General features: G+C 43.3%; 2 protein-coding genes across 4 annotated transcripts in view; one reads left to right on the forward strand and one right to left on the reverse strand.

Moving 5' to 3' along the window:
* Nucleotides 1–3,093, reverse strand: part of SDF2 (stromal cell derived factor 2) — a 74,285-nt gene extending 71,192 nt beyond the window's left edge. The window contains exon 1 of the mRNA XM_069226187.1: nt 2,765–3,093. Within this exon, the coding sequence (XP_069082288.1) occupies nt 2,765–2,927 (163 nt within the window). The 5' untranslated portion in view covers nt 2,928–3,093. The remainder of the gene's footprint in view (nt 1–2,764) is intronic.
* A 689-nt stretch (nt 3,094–3,782) lies between these two features.
* Nucleotides 3,783–25,263, forward strand: part of SUPT6H (SPT6 homolog, histone chaperone and transcription elongation factor) — an 893,672-nt gene continuing 872,191 nt past the window's right edge. Inside the window, exon 1 of one of the 3 annotated variants that reach the window (XM_069226188.1) lies at nt 3,783–3,915. The gene's annotated coding sequence lies outside the window, so the exon portion shown is untranslated. Of the gene's footprint in view, nt 3,916–4,063; nt 4,143–14,868; nt 14,890–25,263 lie in introns of those variants that run through there. The other 2 variants (XM_069226189.1, XM_069226190.1) reach the window with 2 other exon arrangements.

Below are 25,263 nucleotides of genomic sequence, written 5' to 3' on the forward strand. Positions count from 1 at the left end.
AGAGGCTACTTTCTCACAATCCATTTCTTACATGAGAGTCTTGCACCTCCCCAGTGTGTCACAGGTATCAATGGTACTGTCTGGTCAGTTTCCAGGACCTAAAAGGATGGGCCAGACAGGTCCTTTTATTGTGTCTCTTATGCAAGGAACGGTGGAGTCTGTCTTGGAGGAAACTTTCGGGGCACTGGCTGAGTCTTATCAAGTCAAAGGGGACGCGCCCCCTACTTTAGGAGTTGTTGCGATAAGTGTTTCAGGAGGTGCTGCCTCATCGACTGCAAAGGAGGTCCAATGGAGGTCTCAGTCTGCTGGGAGAAGGGTCCAGAGATGTGGCGGACACTTGGCAAGAGGGTTTGCAGGTGTTGTGCCCACAGCAATCCCCGGGCCTGACCCAGCAAAAGGGGGCCAAGAACATGCCACAAGAGTTGTAACCAGAATTACAAGGCGTCCCAGTTCTCAAATGAGCGGCGATCCTGCTTAGCTCCCAGAGCTCAGGAGGCACAGTGAAACACAGTCATTGAGTCAAACAGCCTGGTAGGTCCCAGTCCCAATGTTCACAAGGCAAAGGGAGGTCCTCTCCCCATGCCTCGCTGGGGCCTGCAAAAGGGTGTCCGCTCCCGCTGACCTTCAGCCCACTCCCAAAACAGCGCCAGTCAGGCCAAGGGGCTCAGCCGCGTGTCCAATCCACTGATTTTATATGTTTTAGGTGTGTGAGGCAATCTGGGCCAGTCATGGGGTTTACCAATGCCCTCCCATAATCTCGGCAGTCACAACATCAAAAAAAAAAATTTTAAAGGGCTGCCAGCCCTGGCGCTGCGTGTCCGCAGTCTTCCCCGGGGCGTGAGCCGGGTCCACCACTGCACAAGCCCAGCGTCTTTCACGCTATAAGTAAAGACCCGCCCGCTGGAGGCAGCCGCAGCCACGCGAGGAGCCCCCGAGTCAGGAGCTGGAGGCGGTGCACCACCGGGTGTCCTAAAATGCCGCCAGGTGCGGATTTCCTCTGCGGGGCTTGGGGAGGCCGCAAAATGCCCTGCTATCTGCGGCGTGCCAGAGGCCCCGCTGCAGACCCACTCATTATGTGCAGCGGATGGTCGTCGTTCAGGACTGAGATGTATGCAGATAGGTTTGGAGCTAGCCCACAGGCAATTTTGGTGCTTTATGATGGCTAAGACGCCCACAGGGATCGGAGCTACGGAGATCTACTTCGTTCCCGGCCAAGCCACGCCCCCAGCAGCACGAACTTTTTCTTATTGAGCCAAATTTCGGCTCTTATGTTTTACAGTCAGAATTACCCTGAGGGGTTTCACAGTTTTTTGTTTTGTTTGGGTTGTATGATTGTCAGGAGATTTTGGCATTATATCGCTTTGTGTTGCATTATGTCTTGGTCTCCTGGGGTTTCATCTTATCAACCACCGATACTCAGCTTTAGTATACCTCATAGGCAACGCTGCCTGTTTTCCGTTTTTACTGATTTTTTTTTACAGACAAATACAGACAGAAAACAAAGTGTTTCCTGTCTGTATTTATTTTTTATAAATGGAAAAAAACAGAAAATGTTATCTTCTTTTAAGTGATTTTCCATACTGTTTTCATCAGATCTAAGCCAACTGCTAGGCAGATAGATGGCATGGAGGGTTAAAACCAAGATAAGATGTCCTTACATAGCAAAATCTGTCAACATGCATTTGTAGTATAACGCTAATATTTACCTGCTGGTGTATTGTTATGTTAGAATTGGCTGCTTAATTTGCTAGAACACAAGTGTCAAAGTATAAGCACACGTTTATGAGTTAAATAAATGTGTTAATATACCATTTTACACCTTCATTTATTCACAGAACACAAAATAAATGGATATAAATACCGATCAGATGGCCAAACAATAAATATGGGCAAATACAGACAGAAATGGTAAAAAAAGAAATACCATAAAACTGGGAGCCTTACTCATTGGTAAGGACAAGGGACGTAGAAGTAAAGCACCAATTACTTACTGGTAGTCTTCATTACTCTTAGTCCTACTTGTCCTTGGCCCAGGCCTTCTTTCCCGACCACCCACCCTGGTATCTTGGTCTTTTATAAATGGCTTGGTATTACAGGAAGTGCTGGGAAAGGCTACCCTCTTATAGTACGCAGTACAGGGTGAGTGGGGTTAGATAGCATTTCGTGTCCTGGAATTTGACAACTAAACCCCAATAGGTAAGGACTGGGTCGGGGACCAGTAGGACAAAGATTAATGAAGATTAAGGTTTCGGGGCGTTTCCTATAGCAGGCTAAAAGCTCTTGTGCGTGTACTGTCTGTCATACTCACAAAAGAATTGACTCTAAAAGCAATAATCCATTAATGCTGATCTTACGTCTAGTAGACGTCAGCCCAAGACAGCAACACACACAGTTTAATTCCCAATAAAAATAGAATATGATCAGGAATAGAAAGGCGTATACTTTTTAATTCAAGCAATCGTTTAACACATCAACAGTACGCACTGATAAAAGCATTAAACGGCGTTAAGCGGATTTGAAAACCCCACACCCTATACACCACTAATTATTATTAACTTTATTGGCTAACTGTAGTTTTCTCTCTCGCCTCATTTTTTCATTCCTTCCTCCCATTTGTTCTCACTTTTAATCGGCAACGCCCAAGGACTGTTACAACGCATCGTCAGGGGCAGTAGGCGCTATATCAATGCAATTTAAATACGGCTCTAGCTATATATCTTCTCTTTAAACCTTCCCCATTCTGCAAGTTTGTGATCCCCAATACCTGAGCCATATCGGACGTCGTGGCTGTGCAGCCGCACACTGTGCCGGGGGTTGAGTAGCTTCAGTACGGATCCACAGGTGACAGGTGAAGAGGCGATGCTAGGGTCCGGGGCAAGCATCAGTGTCGGGGCAATGAAAAGCAGCACCCAACCTGAGAAGACCATGACAAATTAGCAAGAAGAGGTAACACAGGGAGTATAGAAACAAGCACGATAATGCCACTATAAAGGGGTAACAATGCAAAACAGAGAGAAGGCTCTAATGCAATGTCACTACTGGAAACCATGGGGCACCAAGGGTGACTGATGCCGGTAAAAGAGGCGGAAATACGTCAGCACAGCTGCTGTCAGAGCCTGCTGCAAACAGCCGACCCTCTCTATAACAAAAGAAACACAAAACAAGCCGCGCCCACATAACGAAAGGGATGCTGATGTAGCCGCACGAGTTACTGTATGACACCGAAAACCTTCTACAAGCACGTCTTTTCCCTCCTCCTATGGCTCTTTCTGTTTGTGTGGGTTTTGCAGATGATCTGTTTAAATACTTAGTTAATAATAGCTCCAAGTCCTTGTAGGTGTTACTATTTAACGCAAATGTCCACTCAATTTATATTTGAAGAGTTTTCCCGTTTTCCGTAATTCCCTATTCCACGCGTATCTTGCTTACATCGTTTTTTCCTTATATTTCAATAATTGTACTCTTCTCAATCGTTGTACAATTATAGGCCACGAGTACTACAATATAAACTAAAAACGTGGTCTTCATGAGCAGCTCACTCACATAGCTAGGAAACATACATTTTTTGTTAGTGGGTGTCTGTTGTCTTTATCTGATTTATATTTAATCTTCACCTAAATAGTAATAACTTTTTTTCACAAAAAGTTGCTCAATGACCGGTCTATGCGGTTTATCAATAACAACTCCTCAGACGGAAGTGACGTAGAAACTAAATAATTACTTGGATGCAGCGTCCTAATAATGTGCTCAGACTACATTGGTGTGGCCTCAGCTGCCGGAAGTGACGTTCTTCTTGTGTTCTGACCCCGCCTTCTCCGTGGCTGTTCTCGCTGCCACCTTCGGGTCCCTCTGGCCTCCATTTTCAGCAATACTCAAAGAGGTCGTGGGGCTAACCCTAGCTAGAAAAGTGACGAGGTAAGCGAGGAGAGAAGACTGGCGGAGAGGGGTGGAAGAAATGTTTCATTAATCACTGGAAGCAAATGTGGGGTTGAGAGACAGTGAGAGTGAGGGCCTGAAATAGGCTCGGACAAGAAGTGGTGGATGGCTCGGGAAAAAGAGAAGAGTTGGCTTGTCATGAAGGAACCGCAAAAGATTGGCTCTCGGAATCGAGGAGGCGCGGAAGGGGAGATGGGCAGAGCGAGGTAGAGGTTGAGAGAGAGGTTTGCGCTGGTCGGGGAACGGAGTAATTGTATCTTTCGTCATACACGAAGCCCGTGGCAGACCTTGCATTTGAACTACGCCTGATTGCCCCTTCCCCAAAGCGTGCATTTCACCTGTCAGTAGTTCAGGAGTAAAGGCTTGGAAAATATTGTGTTGTCACATGCTTACTTAGCCCCATGGAATTCACAGGCGCTAAGGACCACGTCATTACGGAAAATTGTACAGTTACAACTATACTTTGTATCTCCCAAATTACTGTAGCTCCTCATTGTTTCTGCCATTGGTTGCTTCATTTATGCTTTACGGTTATCGTTACGATGGTACGCAAAAATAAGAATAGCAAATGTGGTACCTTGTAATGAAGTAATTGCATTCAGGGGCTCCACGAATCGACATCAAGGTTTTAGCAGTGACAGTGTCCTCGTGTTGAATGTGTCAAAAACTAAGTATATGACTTCCATGCAATATGTTGAAAAACTGTCAGCACGTTGAGCGATAAATTTCGTCTTTGAATTAAGATTGATGATAAAGTGGTTACCCAACCTTGCAATCCTTACGCAACGTAGTTTTAGTATTATCAACAGTTGAACTTTTTTTTTCTCATTAGCTAGAAGAGCTTTAGCCAAACTCTCGATGATTATGCAGGTTAATTAATTCCTTGTTTGTTTGGGAATGTTAAGGCGACAGTGTCGTTCAGGTTAGTCTCTTTAAAAATCCCGTTATGGCAGAATCATTTGTATAGATAATCTCAGACAGCCAGTGTCTCGGGAACAGAACTGCCCAGGAAACCCGAAATGCGTTTATTTATTATTTTTTTTGCTTTGGCGTACCTGCGTGTTCATACGCTTATACGCTGTTACAGTTTATAAGCATATGATTATTTCCCCGGTCCTGAACTGTGCTTCTGTTTACAGTAGTTGGTCTTACTATAGGATGTTGTCAACTAGATATCAGATGTCATTTTGGAATAATACAAGAGATAAATCCTCTGCCCAGATGAAAGTAGAATTAAATGAAGTAGTGATTTAAACAACTTATCACTACACTTAAGCTTCGCATACTTATAGCAGCCAAGCTTATCTTGACAACAAGCTAAACCACAGTGCAAAGCATTAATGTTTGCCTTTTTTGCTTGATATGTATTCCACTGATTTAGGTTGAAGGTTCATGAAGCCGAATTCCTATTGGGAATAGGCAGTGTAACTTGTGTCACACTGATTTGATCACGTATTCTTTATCTTCCTGGATGTACTCGAGCTTAGAAAAACATATCTACGTCCCTTACTTAAAAAAACAACCTGGAACATAGCTATTGTTACTGCAGTCAAAAGATGTTTCGAGAGCTGCTTAAATCTTGTGGTTTATTGTGTTATGATCTGTCTGATGCTTGCATTAAAACTGCTTAAGATAATGGGTTAGTTACAAGTGTGTTTGAAATTTTGGTGTATGCAATATACACTTACTTTTTTTTATTTTATTGATGTGATTTGTAAAACACACACAAAAACAACTTTTGGCATTTTGCCACTTAGTCGCTCTAGGTCTTCTAGACTCAAATGGGCTTCACATGTGAGATCCGCTGCGGATGTGAGCCTGTGACCTCTAAGGTTGTTTAGGTATGCTCGCTGTGTCTGCTGCCCAGTAGAAGGACTTACATGGGGCCCTGTCCTTTTTGCTAGAAGAAGGGGTAGACCCTGGGCCATCTAGAAGGTAGAAAAGTTCCTTCTGAGCAGGCTTTTTAGATTTTTCTTCAGATGCATAGTTTGTTTCTTAGGTCTACACTTACTGTGATGTGCATGTAGCTTTCTGATTGTGTTGCGCCCACAGGATTTCTATTTGAATCTTGTTAGGTCAAATTTCCTTTGCATGATCTGAGTCCCTGGCTGGGTGTCAACGATGAAATGAGGCTTTATAGTTAAGACCTGTTCTCTCCTGCGATCTGAAATCGGTGCATAATAGTTAGATTTTTGTCATTTTGGCCAGTGAAGTTGAGGTGTTCTGATAAGATTTCTTTAGGCTGAGGCAGTGCCTGACCACTTGGCGGCATGGGTTAAACATTTGTACTTACTAAAACAAAAAACAGGGGAACATGCTACAAAGTTGTTTGGTAACAAAGTTTGGAATAAAAATAACAAGGAATAAAACAATCACACAAGGAACACTTGTAACTGGATGTGGTTTTCATTCCTCATTAAATAATGTTGGTTCTTGGGTATTTTAACTGTATTTCTAACTCCTCACACACATTAAAGGCACTTCACAGTTTAAGATCCACGTACCAGAACTGTTGCATTGCCTTCCACCAACCGCCCAGATTTCTCTGCTCTATAGGACCCTTACTCAAACTCGTTCCATGCATACACAGGACCAGATCAGGAGGACAGGTGTTATTACATTGTTTCTAATGTGTGGAATTGTTTCCTGTTTCACACCAGAACCACCACCTTTCTTCTTGAATTCTGCAATTAACCAACGTACCATAGGCAAGGTTAGGTACACTTACCTGCTCAGCACCAGGATACCCTTGCAAGCGATAGTGCACTTTACAAATACACATAAATGTATGATGATAACCTGAATAAAGTGTATTACCTACCTCGGAGATCTTCTGTTTATCAGGCTCTGGAGTTTGACAGTGTAAATCGGTTCCAGATTATCTGGGACAACTATAATCAAGCATATGGGGGAAAAGTTTTTTTTTTTTTTTTTTTTCCATTAAATTCAAGAGACGCCTTAATTTAAATTATTTTATATATTTATTTTTTTTCTCCTGAAACGTGCTATCATTCTACCAATTGTTCGAATGGGGCCTCTTTGGTATGTTGCTGACAACATCGGAAAGCTGGCCCCAAAATGATTGTCAAGGCATTGGTCATCTCTACGTGCTAGGCGGACTTTGATTTTTTGAGCTTTCTTTTTGTAATTTTGGGTGTCGTCCAGTGTAGGAGGTTACTTGAGGTACATCATCCTATTGTGGATGATAATCTCCAAATGCTAGTATAAACTTTCTCCGATGATTTAATTTTTTTTTTGACTACAAGTACCTTGTGATCTAGGGGCTCTTAGGGACTGTGGTTAGTGGTGTTTGGGAAATCCATACACATTGCTGGGACTGTGGGAAATTCTTGATTTCTGTGACAGTCATGAGTATGTGTGAAAATGTGACTTTCAGTGCAAGTCTTGAATGAGCATAGACTGTTGAGATAAGAAATCCTATGAGGTTGCTTTTTCGGTTATGCTACTCCATATAGATTTGTGCTTTAAATTGTGTTGCAATACTACATACAGCTCAATGGGCTCCATTTGTAACCATTTCACTGAAATCAGAACAGCACTCAAGAGTGAGCCTGCTGTAACTGAATGGATGAGAATTTCAATTCATAATATTTCCATTTTAAGTTTATTTTTTGTTTATTAATTTTTGGAAACCAGAAGTAAAAACACAACTGTTGGCACAAGATAGTTTGCCAGTGCTCCTGTTTTGTAGTGGTTATCACGATGACTTGGCACTGATTCAGGACCAGACAGAAACACTGACTGAACAGTCATATACCAACGTTTGTGTATTTTTAATCCATGTTTCAAAAATTGGTCACAGTCTCTTAAATGATGATTGAGAAAGTAACATCTACTTTCTGCTTTTTCAAGAAGACATTTGACTGTCAAAATCACACAAATTCCTATTTTTTTTCCAGTTCTTTTAGAGAACGTTTTCTTCGTTACTTAATTGCCATTGTCATTGAAGCACTCAACATGCTAAGTTTGGGGCTTCTGCCTCTTCTTACATGTACCTAGTGAGCCTCTGATCAAGTGGTAAGCTTTGGTTTGCAATCTTTGACTTGAACTGAAATAATACTGTGTCGGAGGGATGGAGAGGCTCACTTGGTTAAAGCTTTCTTGGGTGCTCAGTTGGAAAGGAGCCTCTTTTTACCATGATGGTTAGAAGGTATACATGTCCACTCAATCTATTAAAACTCCTAATATTGACCAGTTAAGACACCAGATATTAAAATACTCAATCAAAAATACCAATAAGCGTTTTTTGGATCAGTAGAAATTCTGTTGTCTAAGGTACATAGCTTTTTGCATAGAGGTTGTTCTTTGGAGTCCATTACTTCGTTAAGTAACAAATGCAAATGGGGAGGGTAAGGGATGGAGTAGCCTGTATTGTTATTAGTAAATGTAAGGTAGGGTAGACCAAAGGGAACATTATAATAGTGATAGACCTAAAATAATGAGAATGATCTTCTTTGACTGATATGTTTCCAGTAGGCCCTAAGGAATTGAAATACAGCCAACTATCGTCAGACTTCCTAGCTTTTTATAGTCTGTTTCTTCTATGGATTCTTCCAGTTTTGCTTTAATCGACTGACTTGAGTCCATCGGTATTGGAGACACTGCCTTCTCCCTGCCAAGCTCCTTCCTGGTGGATAGGAAACACACAGTATTTCTTGGCGACTTTAAATCAGAATTGTTTTCTCTTCCATGTGTGGTTTGCTAGTGATCCTCCCTGAGCTCCACTCTTTTTAAAATGTATGTTGCCCCCCACCTGGCAAATTTGATTCGATCTCCGGGTTTTCTTTGATTTCATATGCTGGTGACATGCATATTGTGGTCTCAGTTGCATGTGATGTTTAGACGGTGGCCAAACAGTTCGAGAGATGTGTGGAACAAATTGTGATTTGGATGAGGGAAAACTGCCTTAAGCAAAAATCTGAAAAGACAACAGTACTTTTATTTGGAAAGGGGCCCTCATTTTGGTCAAATTCTTGGTGACCTAAGAATCTCTGCTCTCTCCCCTTTCCAGCTGATAACACCAAAAATGTAGGGGTCCTTTTTGACAGGAAATTCTATCGCAGACCATACAAATCAGGTCACCTCTGTTGGCTTCTTTCTGCTGCGAATGTTGAGGAAGATTTTTCTGTTCATTCTGTTGGATCTCCAAAAACCGGTCAGTATCATATTAGTCATGTCAAGGATTGATTACTGCAGTGCTCTGTATGTGGATATCCAACAGCGGTTATTAAATAAACTCGATTCTCCAGAATGCTGCAGTCCAGCTGATTTTGAAAACTTCAAAATTCACTCCAGTCGCTAACGTCTTGTACAATATTCATTGGCTCCCTATCCACAAGAGGGTCCAGTTTAAAGCCCTTTGCGTGGCATACAAAGCTCTGCATAATGCTTGCCCGAATACTTAAAAAACAAAAACAACTTTCACTTGTACATTCCTAAGCGTGAGTTGCGCTCATCAACAGCAAAAAAGAACAAGCATTTTTAATGCAAGGGATCTCGCGTTTGCTCATGTTGGAGCTGATCGCGTTGTAAACTCCTAACCCGACTTTTCATCTATCGGGCAAAAGTGCATTTGTGTACACAACCCGAAAAAGTGAAATTAACTTTGTAAAGCGCTTGACTTCTGCCAAGCGAGATCGCGCTTGTAAATTAGAGAAAAAGAAGTCCACGAGCCCGATGGAAAACAGCGAGCCTCGCATGTTTTCTGTTCTTGGGCGCTGTGCTCGAGGAGGGCTAGCCACCGGACAAGGCATGACGTATGCTTGCCTTCGACTAATGAAAGCAAGCAGATTTTATTAGGCGAGCCCACGAACCAATAAAAAACACTGACGTGAAGTTGACAGGGCTCCGAGCCCTTTTCTAAATACTAAAGCGTCTCGCTGCGATAGGCATGCGCGAGCGCATGCAACGCAGGCTCGACCCTAAAAAAAGGTGGCCATTCTTAGATTTAATAAAGCTCGTTGGGATGGCAGAAGTTTTTCAGTCTTTACTTGCAAGCTATGGAATTCTCTGCCCTTTGAACTTGGAGCTCAATCAGTTCTGCTACACTTCTGGAAATTATTAAAGACCTGGCTTTTTGCAGGATCTCTATCCCATTAGATCTTGTTATTAAGTGGATTGCTGATACTAACGCCTAGACGCCTTTGGGCATTCACATGATTTATAAGTTTCCTCACTCTCTCAGTTTTGTGGTGGGTATATCTCTTAAAAGATTTTTCCCTCAAGCCAGCTTTCCGGGATGCATTTTATGTTGTTTTCATCATCTTTGGATACTCCATACACTTTGAACCTTTACACAATTTTGGTAACACTACGTTGTGGGGTAGGGTGGGCTGCAATGCGTTGATGCCTGTCCTATTCAACGTGGATTTATTCCTGTGTTATAGAGCTAGAAGAAAAACACCACCTTGTGTAAATTTCACGGTTAGAGAGAGAGAGTTCCAGTCCCCCTCCCCCTTCCCCTCCCTGTTTTAAGCAAGCACTCCAGAGTAGAAAATATGGTGCAAGGAAGCTGACTACCCATCTGTTTCATGTTTGTCAGGTTGATTGACAAGTGATACGTGGTCACTAAAACTATATATATATTAGTGGCAGTCATCAGTAGGTAGTTCTAGTTAGAACCATGTTTTCATAGAAAAAGCGTTTTTTGACTTGACTATATTTTTGTTCCCCTTTGACGAATCTTAATGAAATTTTCCAAAAAGGTGTGCTGGTGATTCTTGTTGCTCACAGAAAGTTTTGGAGTGATCCATCAAGCGGGGGCAGAGAAAAAGGGGGTGTCAAAAAAGTTGCATTTCCCTTGTTAATTCCAATAGGACCTTTAGACATGACTTCAGCCTGAAACCCTAGACAGAATTACACCAGATTTGTCAGAAAGCTAGCTTTCAGTACGCAGGTTGTGCTTTCGCATATTTGGGGTAAATCAGTTTAGTAGTTTTTGAGAAATTTAGGGAAATCACAATTTTTTTCTTCTCTGGCGATTTCTCAAATACTTCGTGATTATTATGCAAAGGTTTGCGAATACACGTGAAAAAAGAAGTGATGTATTTGGCTGACCGCAACCTGACTAGAAAGTTGCTGCTGTTGTTTTTATTTCATGGGACACGGTCCTTTGGGGTGAAAATCCTAATTGAAAGTGCCATAAGGGGTCAGGAGGGAAGGTACACTGGTCCCAGGAGTGTGATATAGGTGTTTTTTTAGGAGCACATTGTGGGTTTAAAAATAATTGTGCATCACCAGGCTCAAAATTCATGTAAATTCAATTTTTTTTTCTCGCATTCACGAAAATTTGTGAAGGAAAAACAACATTCATACACTTATGGACTCATGCACCCACTCATACTCACGCACCCACTCAAAGATCCACTGGAAAAGACAGCCCTGTGGCCACCCTGCACTGCACACAGGGAAAGGCTGTATGTGGTGCGCGGTTGGGTGGTTATAAGGGCTTGGCTCCAAGTCATGGTGCAGGCCAGGTCTTGCGACCAACCCCTGCGGCGGACAGCCAAAGGACGTGCGCATTGCTGGTTGGAATAACATAATTAAAATGACTTTATGTTAAAAAAACACCTTAAAAACGCACTGAAAATAACAAGGGTTATAGGGACGTTATAGTTAGGTTCTGAATAGAAATTCAGCAGTTATAATTAGAGTTCTTTCAAGTAACTATATCTCGTGCCTTTGCCATGCATAGCTAATTAGTCCAGATATTATATCATTGATGTGATCTTGTATGGCATCTTTGATATTATCACTGCAACATTTGAAATAAAATTATTGATAAGAAAACTGTGCATGGAAAGGTCGCAAGTTATAGTGGGCGAGTTATAGTTAGCTGAAAGAACTCTTAACTGTAACTGCTGAATTTCTTTGGTTTTGTACAAGTAAATTCAGAACTTAACTATAACGTCCCTGTAACCTTCTTTTTTTTTTTTTTTTTTTTTCTTTTCTTTCAGTGACTATAAATATTTATACATATACACCTCCTACTGGCGGTCACCAGTAGGTATTTATAGTTAGGACCTAGTTTCTATTTGAAGAGTGTTTTTTGTTTTGACAATAACTTTGGCGCCGCTTGACAAATCTTCATGAAATTTTCTCAACTAATACTTTGTTCATTTCAGCTGCTGTCTCAGGGTGATCAGTCAAGTGGGGGCCGAGAAAAGGGGACGGTGGTTTCCAAAACACTTTTTCCTCATGAATTTTTCCATAGGGATTTTGAACACAATTACAACTTAAACCGCTGCACGGAATTACACCATACTTGGCAGAAAGTTACCTCTTGATCCGAAAGAGTAGTTTTTTTGTGATTTGCTCAAAATCTATTCAGTAGTTTCGGAACTATAAGTAAAACAAAAAAAATATATAGATCTCTAAGGACTCTGATCAACTGTGGATACAGCTGTCCATGTGCTGATGTCTGATTGGCTGGTAACCCTTCAACAAGGACGTGCTGGCAGCCATATTGGGGCTTGGCTTCGACAGAGTCCCAGAAAAGAAGTGGAAAAAAGAAAAGGGGCCAGGGTAGGGTCACCCTGAGCCTCTAGCCTTTGTCCACAGGTCCCTTACAGAGCCTGACTGAGCTAAAAAGCCTTTTTTATTTTTTTTATTTTAAATCTCGAAAAAAATCTGCAGATCCGGATCTGTGGATTTTTCTAGTGATTTGAAAAATAAAAAAGGGTGGTTTCCCGGCCTCCCAAACCCCTAGGTGGTCCAGTTCCCGGGGGCATTGGCATATTGGGAGGAGGGGCGTGCTGGGGCCCCCTCTTATGGCTTGTATTAGCCCCGGGTACCACCACCTGCCAGGGTGATGACAGAGAATTGTGCTGGGGGCTGCATGCCCCAGGGACCACCACCTCTCCGGGGCAAAACATACGTTCCAAACGGGAAGGCCTTTATGGCTACCGCCACCTCCCTGGTACAATTTAATCAATAAGGGAGGGGGGTGCGGTCCCTTGCAGTCTTGGGGAATGCCAGCTCCCTGGGGCTAAAATTAAATAATGGAGGAGGCCTGTTGTGGACCTTGGCCCTGGGGGCCCCATCCTGGGACATAACCGTTTGTCCTGAATTGGCAGAAGATTTGACAACTCCTGCTAAGTCAGAGCAAACACTCTGCTTTCAGTGGGTAAGAGCTGTTTATTAAACAAAAAAACCACATAGAAATTCACTTTAAAAACAAAGGTTACAGGGTCATTATAGTTGGGTCCTCAGTTTACTCGCACAAAACCACAGAAATTCAGCAGTTAGTTATTTAAAGGGGAAAACAGCCATTACATTGCGGACATTACCACGCATTACCATTACCACAAAGCCATTACCACGTATATGCCTTTACCACGAGTATACCTTTTCTACGCATGCCTTCACAACAAATTTCTAAAGGCCTGAATAGTAACCGCATACACGTGGTAAAGGTTTGATAGGTAAGTATTGATTATAATTTTGTAAAGGCATGAATGGTAAAAGTATATGCGTGGTAAAGGTTTAACAGGTAAGTATTAAGTGTTGTTGTTTTTTTATATAAATATGTGTGTGTATGTGTGTGTTTTTTAGGGTTACGGGATTTAAGGTGATAAGGGTAGTCTTAGGGTTTAATGTGGGTATGGGTGTTTTGGATGGTAAGGGTATTTTTTGGGTGGGTATGGGTTTTTGGGTGGTAACGGCATTTTACGTTTTAGGGTGCGTATGTGTTTGGGGTGGTAAGGGCATTTTTAGGGTGTGTGTGTATGTTTAATATATATATATAATGTTTATGTTATACTTTCACTTTACTTTTACCAAGCATATTGCTTTACCAACCATTCCTAAACAACAAAGTTTTCGTGGTAAAGGCATATGAGTGATAGAAACTTTCAGTGTAAATGCATGTGTGGTAATGACCTATTTCAAGTAATTATAACTTGCGGCCTAAGGTAACTGTAACTCGCGGCCTCGCCATGCACTGCTAATTACCCTAGGTATTACAGCATTCATGTCAAAAATATCAATGACACATTAGCAGTTAAATTATTTAAGAAAACTGCATGGCGAGGTGCAAGCTATAGTTACCTTAGGCTGCGAGTTATAGGTACTTGAAATAACTCTAACTATAACTACTGAATTCCTCAGATTTTGCACAAGTAAATTCAGAACCTAACTATAACGTGCCTTAGCCTTTTTTTTTTTTGTTGAAAAAAATATATAATAATTTATTATGTAATCTAACATTTTCATATTCATATATTGCAGACTATTAATAGTTTGACACAGGAAATTAGTTGATCTCTTTTGGATCCGGGGATATCACAGCTCTTCTAAAGTGAACATTTCTCATCTGTTGATTAACCACTTCGATGTCAGGCCTTTTCCCCCTCAGGTGCCAGGCCTTTTTTTGGCTATTTGGGGAAGTTCGCACTTAGACGCTTAACTTTTTGCCAACATAGGCTACCCACACCAAATTTGCGTCCTTTTTTTTCCAAACATCCTAGGTATTCTAGGGGTACCCAGAGTTTGTGGGTTCCCCTGAAAGAGACCAATAAATTAGCCAAAATACAGCGAAAATTTAGTGTTATTTTAATTTTTTTTTTTTAAAGGGCTGCAGAAAAAGCCTTGTGTTTTTTTTATTTTTCTGAAAATGGCATCAACAAAGGGTTAGCAGTGCTAAAATCACCATCTTCCCAGCTTTCAGGAACAGGCAGGCTTGAATCAGAAAACCCAATTTTTCAACACAATTTTGGCATTTTACTGGGACATATCCCATTTTTATGATATTTTTTGTGCTTTCAGCCTCCTTCCAGTTGGTGACAGAAATGGGTGTGAAACCAATGCTGGATCCCAGAAAGCTAAACATTTCTGAAAAGTAGACAGAATCCTGAATTCAGCAATGGGTAATTTGTGTAGATCCTACAAGGGTTTCCTACAGAAAATAACAGCTGAAATTAATAAAATATTGAGGTAAAAAAACAGCCATTTTTCTCAACGTTTTACTCTGTAACCTTTTCCTGCAATGTCAGATTTTTTAAAGCAATATACTGTTATTTCTGCTGGACTCTTCTGGTTGCAGGGATATATAGGGCTTGTAGGTTCATCAAGAACCCGAGGTACCCAGAGCCAATAAATGAGCTTCACCTTGCAGTGGGTTTTCATTCTATACTGGGTATACAGCAATTCATTTGCTGAAATCTAAAGAGTGAAAAATAGGTATCAAGAAAACCTTTGTATTTCTAAAATGGGCACAAGATAAGGTGTTGAGAAGCAGTGGTTATTTGCATATCTCTGAATTCCGGGGTGACCATACTAGCATGTGAATTACAGGGCATGTCTCAAATAGATGTCTTTGTTTACACACTGTCTTAGATTTGGAAGGAAAAAATGTACAGAAAGACAATGGTCAATAACACTTGTTTTGCTATTCTATGTTCCCCCCAAGTCTCCTGATAAAAATGGTACCTCACTTGTGTGGGTATGCCTAGCGCCCGCAACAGGAAATGCCCCAAAACACAAAGTGGACACATCACATTTTCCCAAAGAAAACAGAGCTGTTTTTGCAAAGTGCCTACCTGTGGATTTTGGCCTCCAGGTCAGCCTGCACCTAGGGAAACCCACCAAACCTGTGCATTTTTTAAAACTAGACACTCAGGGGAATCCAAGATGGGTTGACTTGTGGAGCTCTCACCAGGTTCTGTTACCCAGACTCCTTTGCAAACCTCAAAATTTGGCTAAAAAACACTTTATCCTCACATTTCGGTGACAGTAAGTTCTGGAATATGAGAGGTGCCACAAATTTCCTTCCCCCAGTGTTCCACCAAGTCTCCCGATAGAAATGATACCTCACTTGTGTGGGTGGTACAGGTGCCTGCAACAGGAAATAGGCCAAAAACCTGCAGAAATTGAGGGGATAGCACAGCAAGTTGATAAGCACACATGTTTCTTTTATACATCTTTAGGCTGACTCTGCTTTGAGGACTCACACAAGTGAGGTGTCATTTTACATGGGAGACTGAGGGGAATGATGGGGAGTAGGAATTTTGTGCCGGAGCGGTGATCCTCCAAAGAAAAGTCTGGAAAATATGCTTTTTAAAGCAAATTTTGAGGTTTGCAGAGGCGTTTGGGTAAGAAACTGTTGGGGGATCCATGCAAGCCACACTTCCCTGGACTCCTTTGGGTGTCTAGTTTTTAAAACATGTCCGGGTTTGGTAGGTTTCCCTAGATGAAGGCCGCACCCGGGACCAAAAACATAGGTGCCCACCCTTCCCCCCCCCCCCCCCCCAAACACGGGTAGTTTTGTAATATATCATTTTGATGGGTCCATGTACTTCTGTGATGTGCCAGACAATAAAATTGTGAAAAGAAACGCACTTAGGTTATGTGAAAAAGACCCCTAACCCACCAACCAAGTTGGTGGCATGCTTCATCATCTAGGTCCCACCTGAGACACCTAGCGTGTCGCAGGGGTGTTACGACTCCTGATTACAGCGGAGCAGGTTTTGTCATTTTTACCTCACATACTGGTTGGATTTTGCACGAGGGTGAGTGATGGTTCAGTAGATCAAATTTTATTTTCACAAAAATGAAATGTACTGTTAACCCCTTTAACGCCATGGACGTAATGATTACGTCCATGGCTGCACCTGTGTGGCGTCATGGACGTAACCATTACTTTCATATACCGGCCCTCGCTGCCCCCCCAGGTCAGGGCTGGAAGAGGAATCTCTTCCCCTTGTACCCCCGACCCTCCCAGTGATGTCTGATGATCGTTCTGGAATGCTTAGCATTTCTCTTCTGCTCGGGAGGATGGGGCCAGCAGAGACATGAAAGGAAAGGAAAGGCCTTTCCTTTCCTTTCCTTTCATGTCTCTGCAAGCATTTCTGCTGCCCGATCGCAACACTAGACACCAGGGGATTTTTATTTTTGTGAAATGAGTATGAGGGGAGCGGCCCTTGGGATAGGCTGCTCACCAGGGGGCGGCAAATACTTTTTAGGCCATTACTGCCCCCCCCCCAGGGGGCAGATCGGCCTAATATAATTAGGCCGGGGCAGAAAACCCCCCTAGACACCAGGGACTTTTTCTTTCTTTTTTTTTTCCTTTCATGTTTAGGAAGCAACCCCTTCAGCAAGGGTCACTCCCTTGGGGAGGGGGCAAATTGTTTCAAGACAATTTCTATACCCCCCCCCGGGGGGCAAAAACCACTAGACCCCAAGGATTTTTTTTTTTTGTATCTTATACTTGCGTATAAGGGGAGCGGCCCCTTGTGGTCAAATAATTTTTATGCCATTTCTGGCCCACCCTGGGGGCAGAAAACCCCTAGACACCAGGGATAATATATTAAAATATATATATATATATATATATATATATATATATATATATATATATATATATATATATATATATATATATATATATTTTCTTTTATGTGTAGGGCGTGACCTGGGGGGGGGGGGGGCAAATTGTTTTTAGGCCATTTCTGCCCCTCCCACCCCCCGGGGGCAGATCGGCCTAATATAATCAGAAACCACTAGACACCAGGGATTGGTGTGTGGGTGTGTATGTGTGTGTTTTGTTTGGGGGGTCTGCCCCTTGGGCAAGGGTTGCTCCCCATAGGGGCACATTACTTTTGGCCATATCTTCCCCCCCTTTGGGGCAGATAGGCCTATTTGTGGAAGGCCCATCTGTCCCCAAGGGGGGGGGGGGGCAGAAAGCCCACCAGAGACCAGGGAAGATTTTCTTTTCAAAATAAGAGAGTGGGGGAATGGGGCCAAAGTTGTTCTGCCCACCAGTGGGCAAATGGCGCAATTACCCCCGATCCACTGCCCTGCAAACCTCTAACTTTGCTGAAAATTCACTAATAAAATAAGTACAAAACTATAAACACAAAAGCTTTAACTGAAAACATGACAAATGTGAAACTGAACATCGGAAAATATAAAACAGGCAGTTTATTCTCACGGTATTTCCCCAAATTTATTTTGGGTGTGGTAACTCCTGAAACAGCTGGCCACACACAGCCCAGGCTTTGAAGGGCAATCGGGACAGTACATCCGGCTCTCCTTCCGGATATCTCTTCGGGCACATTCTCTACATTTCTTAGTGGGCAAGTCTTTTTTGGGAGTGGGAGGAATGCGATCTGGAAAGTGGTGATCTTTCAATCTAGCCACATCCTCTACCATTGCTACTCTAGGAACTCTTGCCTGTTCCACCATAATAAGGCTCTCTATGACTGACTCCTGAAATTTAACAAATTTCATCCTTGACTCAGGTGAACAATCTTTGAACACAATAAAAGCATTAAAAGTTGGCAAATGAAATAAATGTAGGGCCAACTTTTTATACCATACGTAAGACTTATGCAGAGCAGTGTAAGGTTCCAACCTCTGATCTACTCTATCAACACCACCCATGTGCCTATTGTAGTCCAAAATGCACGCAGGTTTGCACACTTCGGCAACCTGACCGCAAGCAGTCACAGGGGAAGTACTCTCATCATGGATGGTAGATAGCATGTACACATCCCTCCTGTCTGAATTTCAGAGCTAGCAGCCCATTATTCCACAAGGCACTGCACTGTCCCCTCTCAAGTTTTTTACAGACAAGCTCCCTTTGATAGCCTTTCCGGTTATAACGGATTGTGCCACAAGCAACAGTGTCCACTCTGAAAAACTCCTTGAACAACTGCACTCCAGTGTAGAAATTATCTACGTACAAATGGTGACCTTTTTTTAAACAGTCGTCTACCAAGTTCCCACACAATTTTCTCACTAACTCCAAAAGTGGGCAGACAACCAGGGTGTTCAATGCTGGAATCCCTACCAGTGTAGACCCGGAAATTAAACATGTATCCTGTACTACTTTCTGACAGCACAATTTAATTCCATACCGTGCCCTCTTACTAGGAAAGCACTGTTTAAAAACTGAACATACCTTGAACAGGACCAAAGACTCGTCCACACTCATCTCTTTGCCTGGAACATAGACCTCTGAAAACTGATCTCCAAAATGATCAAGGACAGGCCTAATCTTAAAAAGACGGTCAGAATCAGGGTGATCTCATGGCAAGGCTAAAGCATTGTCTACAAAATGCAGCATACGAAGAAGAAGCAAATAGCGATTACGAGTAATAGTTGCAGGAAATATAGCCGTTGCCATCAAGGGACTAGTAGACCAATAAGAAGCCAGTGACTGCTTTCTTATCAACCCCATTAAAATAGTCAAACCTAAAAACTTTTTTATCTCTTCCAGATATGTGGGAACCCACTGAGTAGCTCTAGACTGAGGCTTAAGTCTGGCAGCGTTTTCCCTCAAATATTGCTCCGCATACAAATTAGTCTGCTCAACAATCTTTTCCAAAAATACATCGTCCATAAACGAGTGAAAGAAATTGACAGGCAAAAAGTTTTCCGTATTGACTTTTCACCCTGGGAGACCAGTAAACACGGGTAGCTGTGGCTGCTCCATGTTTGGGGCAATCCAGGTGTCAGGTCTTCTAATGGGAAACCCTTCAGCCCCACGCTGCTGCACTCTGGGCACATCAATATCCTCCTCTAAAACAGGCCCTTCATCTGCACTGAGAGTGGCTTCCTCATCAGAAGAATCCTCTCGGACAGAAAACTCACTGCCAGAATCTCTCACTTCCTCCTCTGCCTCAAATGCAGAGTCAGTCTCATAATCATGGTCAGAAGACGACTCAAAAAGCATGCCAACAACCTGCTGAGCGGTCACTCTGCGGCTAGCCATGATCCTTTCTAACAACAACCAGCACTAAAATAAGTAATAAACAAAGTGTAGCTTTATCACAAAGAGTTGTGTACTAAAAAACTATACCACTCCCTTGAGCAACTACTCTGCACAGACCCAAGGATATCCCACTAAAAAGAAAAAAGCAAATTAGACATATGACAACACAAATATAATTGCGCTGAAATCTAAGGACAATTTCACACACAATCCTGCATTTAGTACACCACCTGCAAACATGTCATTCATGCATGTCAACAATACTTCTTTGGAGTAAATTGCTTTTACTTACCTAAAACATGCAGTGATGCAAACCGCAGGACAACTACTGCCAAAACCGCAAGGATCCACAGCAAAGGAAGCAAAAGATTTGAACTAGAACAAAAAGAAGAAATAAACTGTTATAATTACAAATACTTTGCCAGTTGACAAACACCCTGCCACCAAGAACTTAGAAATTGTCCTTGGTGCATAAGTGGCTTCTGCCAGATGGGCCTAAAAAAAAATAGGCCGATCTGCCCCCAAGGGGAGCAGAAATGGGGGCACATTACTGATGGCCCTTTGGGGGGGCAAGCCTTGCCAAAGGGGCCGCCCCCCACACAAAACACACACACAAGATCCCTAGTGCCTAAGTGGATTTTGCCGCCCCTTGGAGGCAGATCGGCCTAAAAAAAAAGGCCCATTTGCCCCTAAGGGGGGCAGAAATGGCCAACAGCTCTGTACCCTGTTTGGGGTGGGGGGGGACAATTGCCAAAGGGGGTGAAAGGGAGTGCCCCAGCACAAAAAAACTAAGGGGAACAAAAATAAAAATCCCCTCGCGTTTTGGTGCCTTCTGCCCTTTTGGGGGCAGATAGGCCTAAAAAAAATAGGCTGATCTGCCCCCAAAGGGGGCAGAAATGGCCAACAGCTCTGTGCGCGACCCTTGCCAAAGGGGGCAAAAAGGGGGCACCCCCAGCACAAAAAAAAGGGGTAACAAAAAAAAAAATCCCTGGTGTATTGGTGGTTTCTGCCCTTCTTGGGAGCAGAAATGGCCAACGCTAATTTCCCTCCTTTGGGGTGGGGAGCGACCCTTGCCCAAAGGGTGCACCCAAGACACAAAATGCACACAACACACAATCCCTGGGACCTAGTGGGTTTCGAACCTCCCAGGGGTGAAATCGGCCAAAAACATGGCCGATCTAGCCCCAGGGGGGGCCAAAACATATAAAAAAAAATTTGCCCCCGGGTCAGCAACCCTTGCCTAAGAGGTCGCTGCCCAAAAATTTACTGAAAAATGCAAACCCTGGTTCCTAGTGGGTTTATTATTGCCCCCAGGGGAGCGACCCTTGCCTAAGGGGTTGCTCCCCAAAATAAAATTCATAGGAAATCCTTGGTGCCTCGTGGGGATTCCTGCTTGACGATCGTGAAGGAGGAATCCATTAAAAACAGGCACGGGGGAAAAGGAAAAAGTCTTTCCTTTCCCCTTGTGTCTGTCCCCCCCCCCCCCCCCCCCTCCACCCCCCACCCCAAATCCCCAAAAAGAGAAGGACACACCTAAAACGGGTCCTTTCTCTGGATCATCTTGTTGCCAATGGCTTCCAGCGCGTCCTCAGGAGCTTCTGATGACGGCGCGCTGTGAGCGCGCTGACATCATCAGATTGCCGAGGCGGGGGTTGGGGATGGAAGGAGAAGTGATTCCCCTTCCATCCCCGACTGGGGGGTGTGGGAGGGAGGCTCCTCCTCATGGGCCTGGTGTAGGACGTGTGCCTGGACGAGACCAACTCGCCCCATGCACCCTGGGGGTTAAGACCTGGTGCATTGGACGGGTGAATAGAGAAGGACATCTAGACAGTGCATTTATCTGTGATAAGGTTGTGCATTTCCTAACTCCGGGATTTCTCCTTTCTATGGGTGCCAACTAAATTTTTTTTTTTTTTAAAGACACTCTATCTACGTACGTATGCATGTATTTATATTATCCTCTAAAATTAAACAGAACTGTCTGCTCCCATTTGTCTTTGTGCTTTCAAGAGTCTTTTCAGTGAATCCATATATCTTTTTGCTGTTTGCGACAAAGAAGTTAGTGCCTTTGAATAGCTGGCTGCATATGTGTCCTACACTCATCTGTGTTGAACTAAGTTCATTCTGGTTAGACTTCCCAACCTATCGCGCTTGAGGGTTCTTTTTTTAAACTTCTCTCAGGATTTGTGTATTGGTGGCAAAAAACAGATAGTGTGAAGAATTAAGCTATCCACTTGTTTTGCAGTATAGTCACTTGCTTTTAGTTTTGCCTGGTTTGTGTAGTTTGTCTAGTAGATTTTATGTGTTGGATTTTTGCAACTGTGCAAAGCCACCTCTTGAGGATTACCATAAACTGGGTTAATTTCTAGGTCTTGTCTACAGGCCGCTTGTACCTGGGTAGTTGAAGACCTGTCGTTGACAATACCAACAATTGGAGGGCTGTGGGCCAGCCCATTGCTTGTCATTGGTTGGCATTCTTGTCTGGATGGTCACCCCCAACACACACACTTTTTGCTATTAGATGCTAATGTTTTTTACCTGTCAGGGTACTGAGGCCCGCTGACCAGGCCCCAGTACCAATGCTCTTTCCTTTAAATTGTATGTCGAATTGCATAGGCCAATCAGCAAGGACCTTACCACCCCTGTAAGGCCCTAGTAATTGGTACCCCGGGCAAGGGTGGCAAAGGGTATCACCAGGGTTGCAGCACTGATTTCGCCCCAAGTTAAAGACTGCAGAGCTGCTATGTTAGCCTCATCAGCAGCCTGCTGCCCGAGTAAGACTCTGCCCACACCAGGTGCAAGAAAATTCCCTGTTACTGCCCATTCAGGGTCAGTCACTACTAAAGCAGGCCCCCTCTAGCCCAGGGGGCACTGTTCCATGAGTGAGGAATATATGCAAGAGCACATATGCCCAGTGCTGACATCTAAAACGTGATGCCGGCTTGAGTAACAGGCGGTCCATTGGGTTACATGGGCTGGCATCTGACCACTACTCAGATGTCCAGCTTTGCAATGGCTCAGCCGAATCCCCTTGTGTTTGGTATCAAACACTGTGCTTTTTAACCCTGAACATGATGCCCATGTTTAGGATTAAAAAGCATATGCCCAGGTGGCACCCTTAGACTGGAGAAGTAAAGGTCGGCTGAGATCGAAGAACTGTGACCCAACAGGCTCTGCGTCTCTGAGCCTGAAGAAACTCTCTACCCAGCATCTTACGAGTGGGAGTGAGACCTGTGCCACGTTTCAAGCTTCTACTCCGTGACGAATGACCTCCAGCTGCCAGAAGGCCTGTGGACCACCCTGCAGCTACCAAGGCTTGTCTGTCGCCTGCCCGGAAACCGAGGGCCACACAACGTTCAGACATCAGGGCATCCTCCCAGCAAAGAGACCGATGTTGCCAGTGACTCCTTTCCTGTGGGTTTGCAGCGTGAAGGAAGTGACTTCGACTGGAGCAGAAAAGCATCTTTGGTTCGACCAGCCCGTAGATTGACAGCTAGGAGCCCCCTCTGCACCCAGAGCCACCAGACAAGGTGGTGATGATCCAAGTGCTGATTCCTGGACCTGACCCCCCAAAGACCTCTACATCCGAAGGGTAGAGTGTGAGTCCACCTTCAAGTCTACTTTTGCAACGGAGTACAAAATGCACCAGCCACTGGCGACTGCTCAGCACCAAGGACAGCCAAGTCATCTCTGCAACCAGACTCCCTGGGCAAAGTAACAAAAGTCTTACTGAATCTTGGTCTAGGTCCCCGCAGAACCTTAAAATCCCGTGGGTTCCTCGGAACTCACCCTACAAGTGCCCGAGTGCAGAGTGCTATTTTCCCCATTGACTTCAATGGAAACCTTTTAAACCTACAAAGTACTATATTTTCTAAAGACTTAAAAATTCACTACTCCGGTTGTACAAAAGCTACAAAGTTTGTTTTGGTGTCTAAATAAATATGAAAATGTAATCTGCTTTCCTAAATAGGTGTTATAATTTCTGTCAAGTTACGTCATTTACTTATTGTCCATGCTGGTAATGTGAAATGCTTTACACGTGTTCCTCTAAGTAGCCTGACTACTCTCTGCCACACTATCAGGAATGAGCTAGGGTTTGCTGAGAGTGAATCCAAGGTCCACTACTGGGTATTGTGTTGATTTTCCATGGTAAGACTGCCCAGTCATGCCATATAATATCATCACCTTGTTACAGAAAGGGTCACAGAGTTCTTTCTGTTTGAGGATTTGGTATGGAAAATCTTGCAGATGATCTGCTATATATTTGTGATCCTAAAATATAAGTTTCCGCAGCAATGGAAATCATGGAGATATTAGACTACTAGTCAGGATTGAGGGTTAATTGGCCTAAGTCTCTGTCATATTCCCCGTGTACGAAGGCTTGACTGGGTACATGGTTAGAGGAACATAGGATTCACATTTCTACATGTAGAATTATATACCTTTGGATCAAACTTATTCACGTAGTTGTAGCTGTCAGAGGTGATGTTATTCCGATGATGGGGTATCTACAGGGACAATCATGGATGTCTCTTAAGTTGGGGCGCATTGCATTATTTAGGAAGAATACCCTCCCCAAAATACTGAACACTTTTTTCAAAACCTTCCCTTCACTACATGGATGTTGACACACCTTGATCTAACTAGATGGTCTCCTCTGTGGAGTGAAGGACACCATAAGTCTCATAAAATAGTTGTTGTAAGTCAGCATTGATTTAGTTCCCTCAGATTGGAACTGTGCAGGATCCTCCATATGCTTCCGAAAACTGTTTTACTTTTGGCTCAGACCCCCCTCTATTAAGTCTGTTATGGTGGAAGTCTTCCACTTGGGACCCTTCCAGTGACAAGATTGGTTGTGACAGCATAGAAGGCTTTAAACAAGCAAATTCATTGGTTTGGTAAATGGACTGTCCAAACTTTGTTGTAGTTTAGTGTGGTTTTCGGTATGTGATCTCCTTGGAAGGATTTACAGAGTAGAACTCTCTAGGAATCTTCCAACTAGGAGCTGTGGCAATGGGTGGGCAGCTCAAAACTCTCTGAAATCAAAGAGGTATTTAGGTTGCTTCAATCACAGTTTAAAGGTACCTTCAATTGCAGCATGCTATTAGGCCATTCCTGGCCAAGCATGATGATATACCCAAATACGGTCCTCTTGAAGCTTAATTGACCATGTTCCCCGTCCCACAAACTGGGGAAATATACAGAATATGCAAGACTTCGATTGTCCAACCCTTAATGATAGACTTCGGAATAAGTTGGAGGCAAGCGTTGGCACAATTTAATGAGGAATAAATGTTTTCTCTGAGGGCCCAAGGGAATCTACCATCAAAAATATACTACAGCTAACCCAGATTAAGTGTTTACTTAGGATCTACTGTCTCCCGATAGATGCCCAGGACCTGAATGCTTGAGATGGCAGACCTCAGTGGAAAATTTTATTCACGCAGTTTAAGTGTGTACGAGGGTCAGACTCTTCTCTGAAGAGGATTTTTAAGGGGTTCCGTGTTGTATTGCTGCAGCAGCCAATAGAATTTAGCCCAAACTTGAGCTATTAAATGTTCTGCAGCTTGAGGGTTTCACTAATGCTGAAAAGG

The sequence above is a fragment of the Pleurodeles waltl genome, chromosome 3_1 (genome assembly GCF_031143425.1).
Source record: "Pleurodeles waltl isolate 20211129_DDA chromosome 3_1, aPleWal1.hap1.20221129, whole genome shotgun sequence".
Classification (NCBI taxonomy): Eukaryota; Metazoa; Chordata; class Amphibia; order Caudata; family Salamandridae; genus Pleurodeles; species Pleurodeles waltl.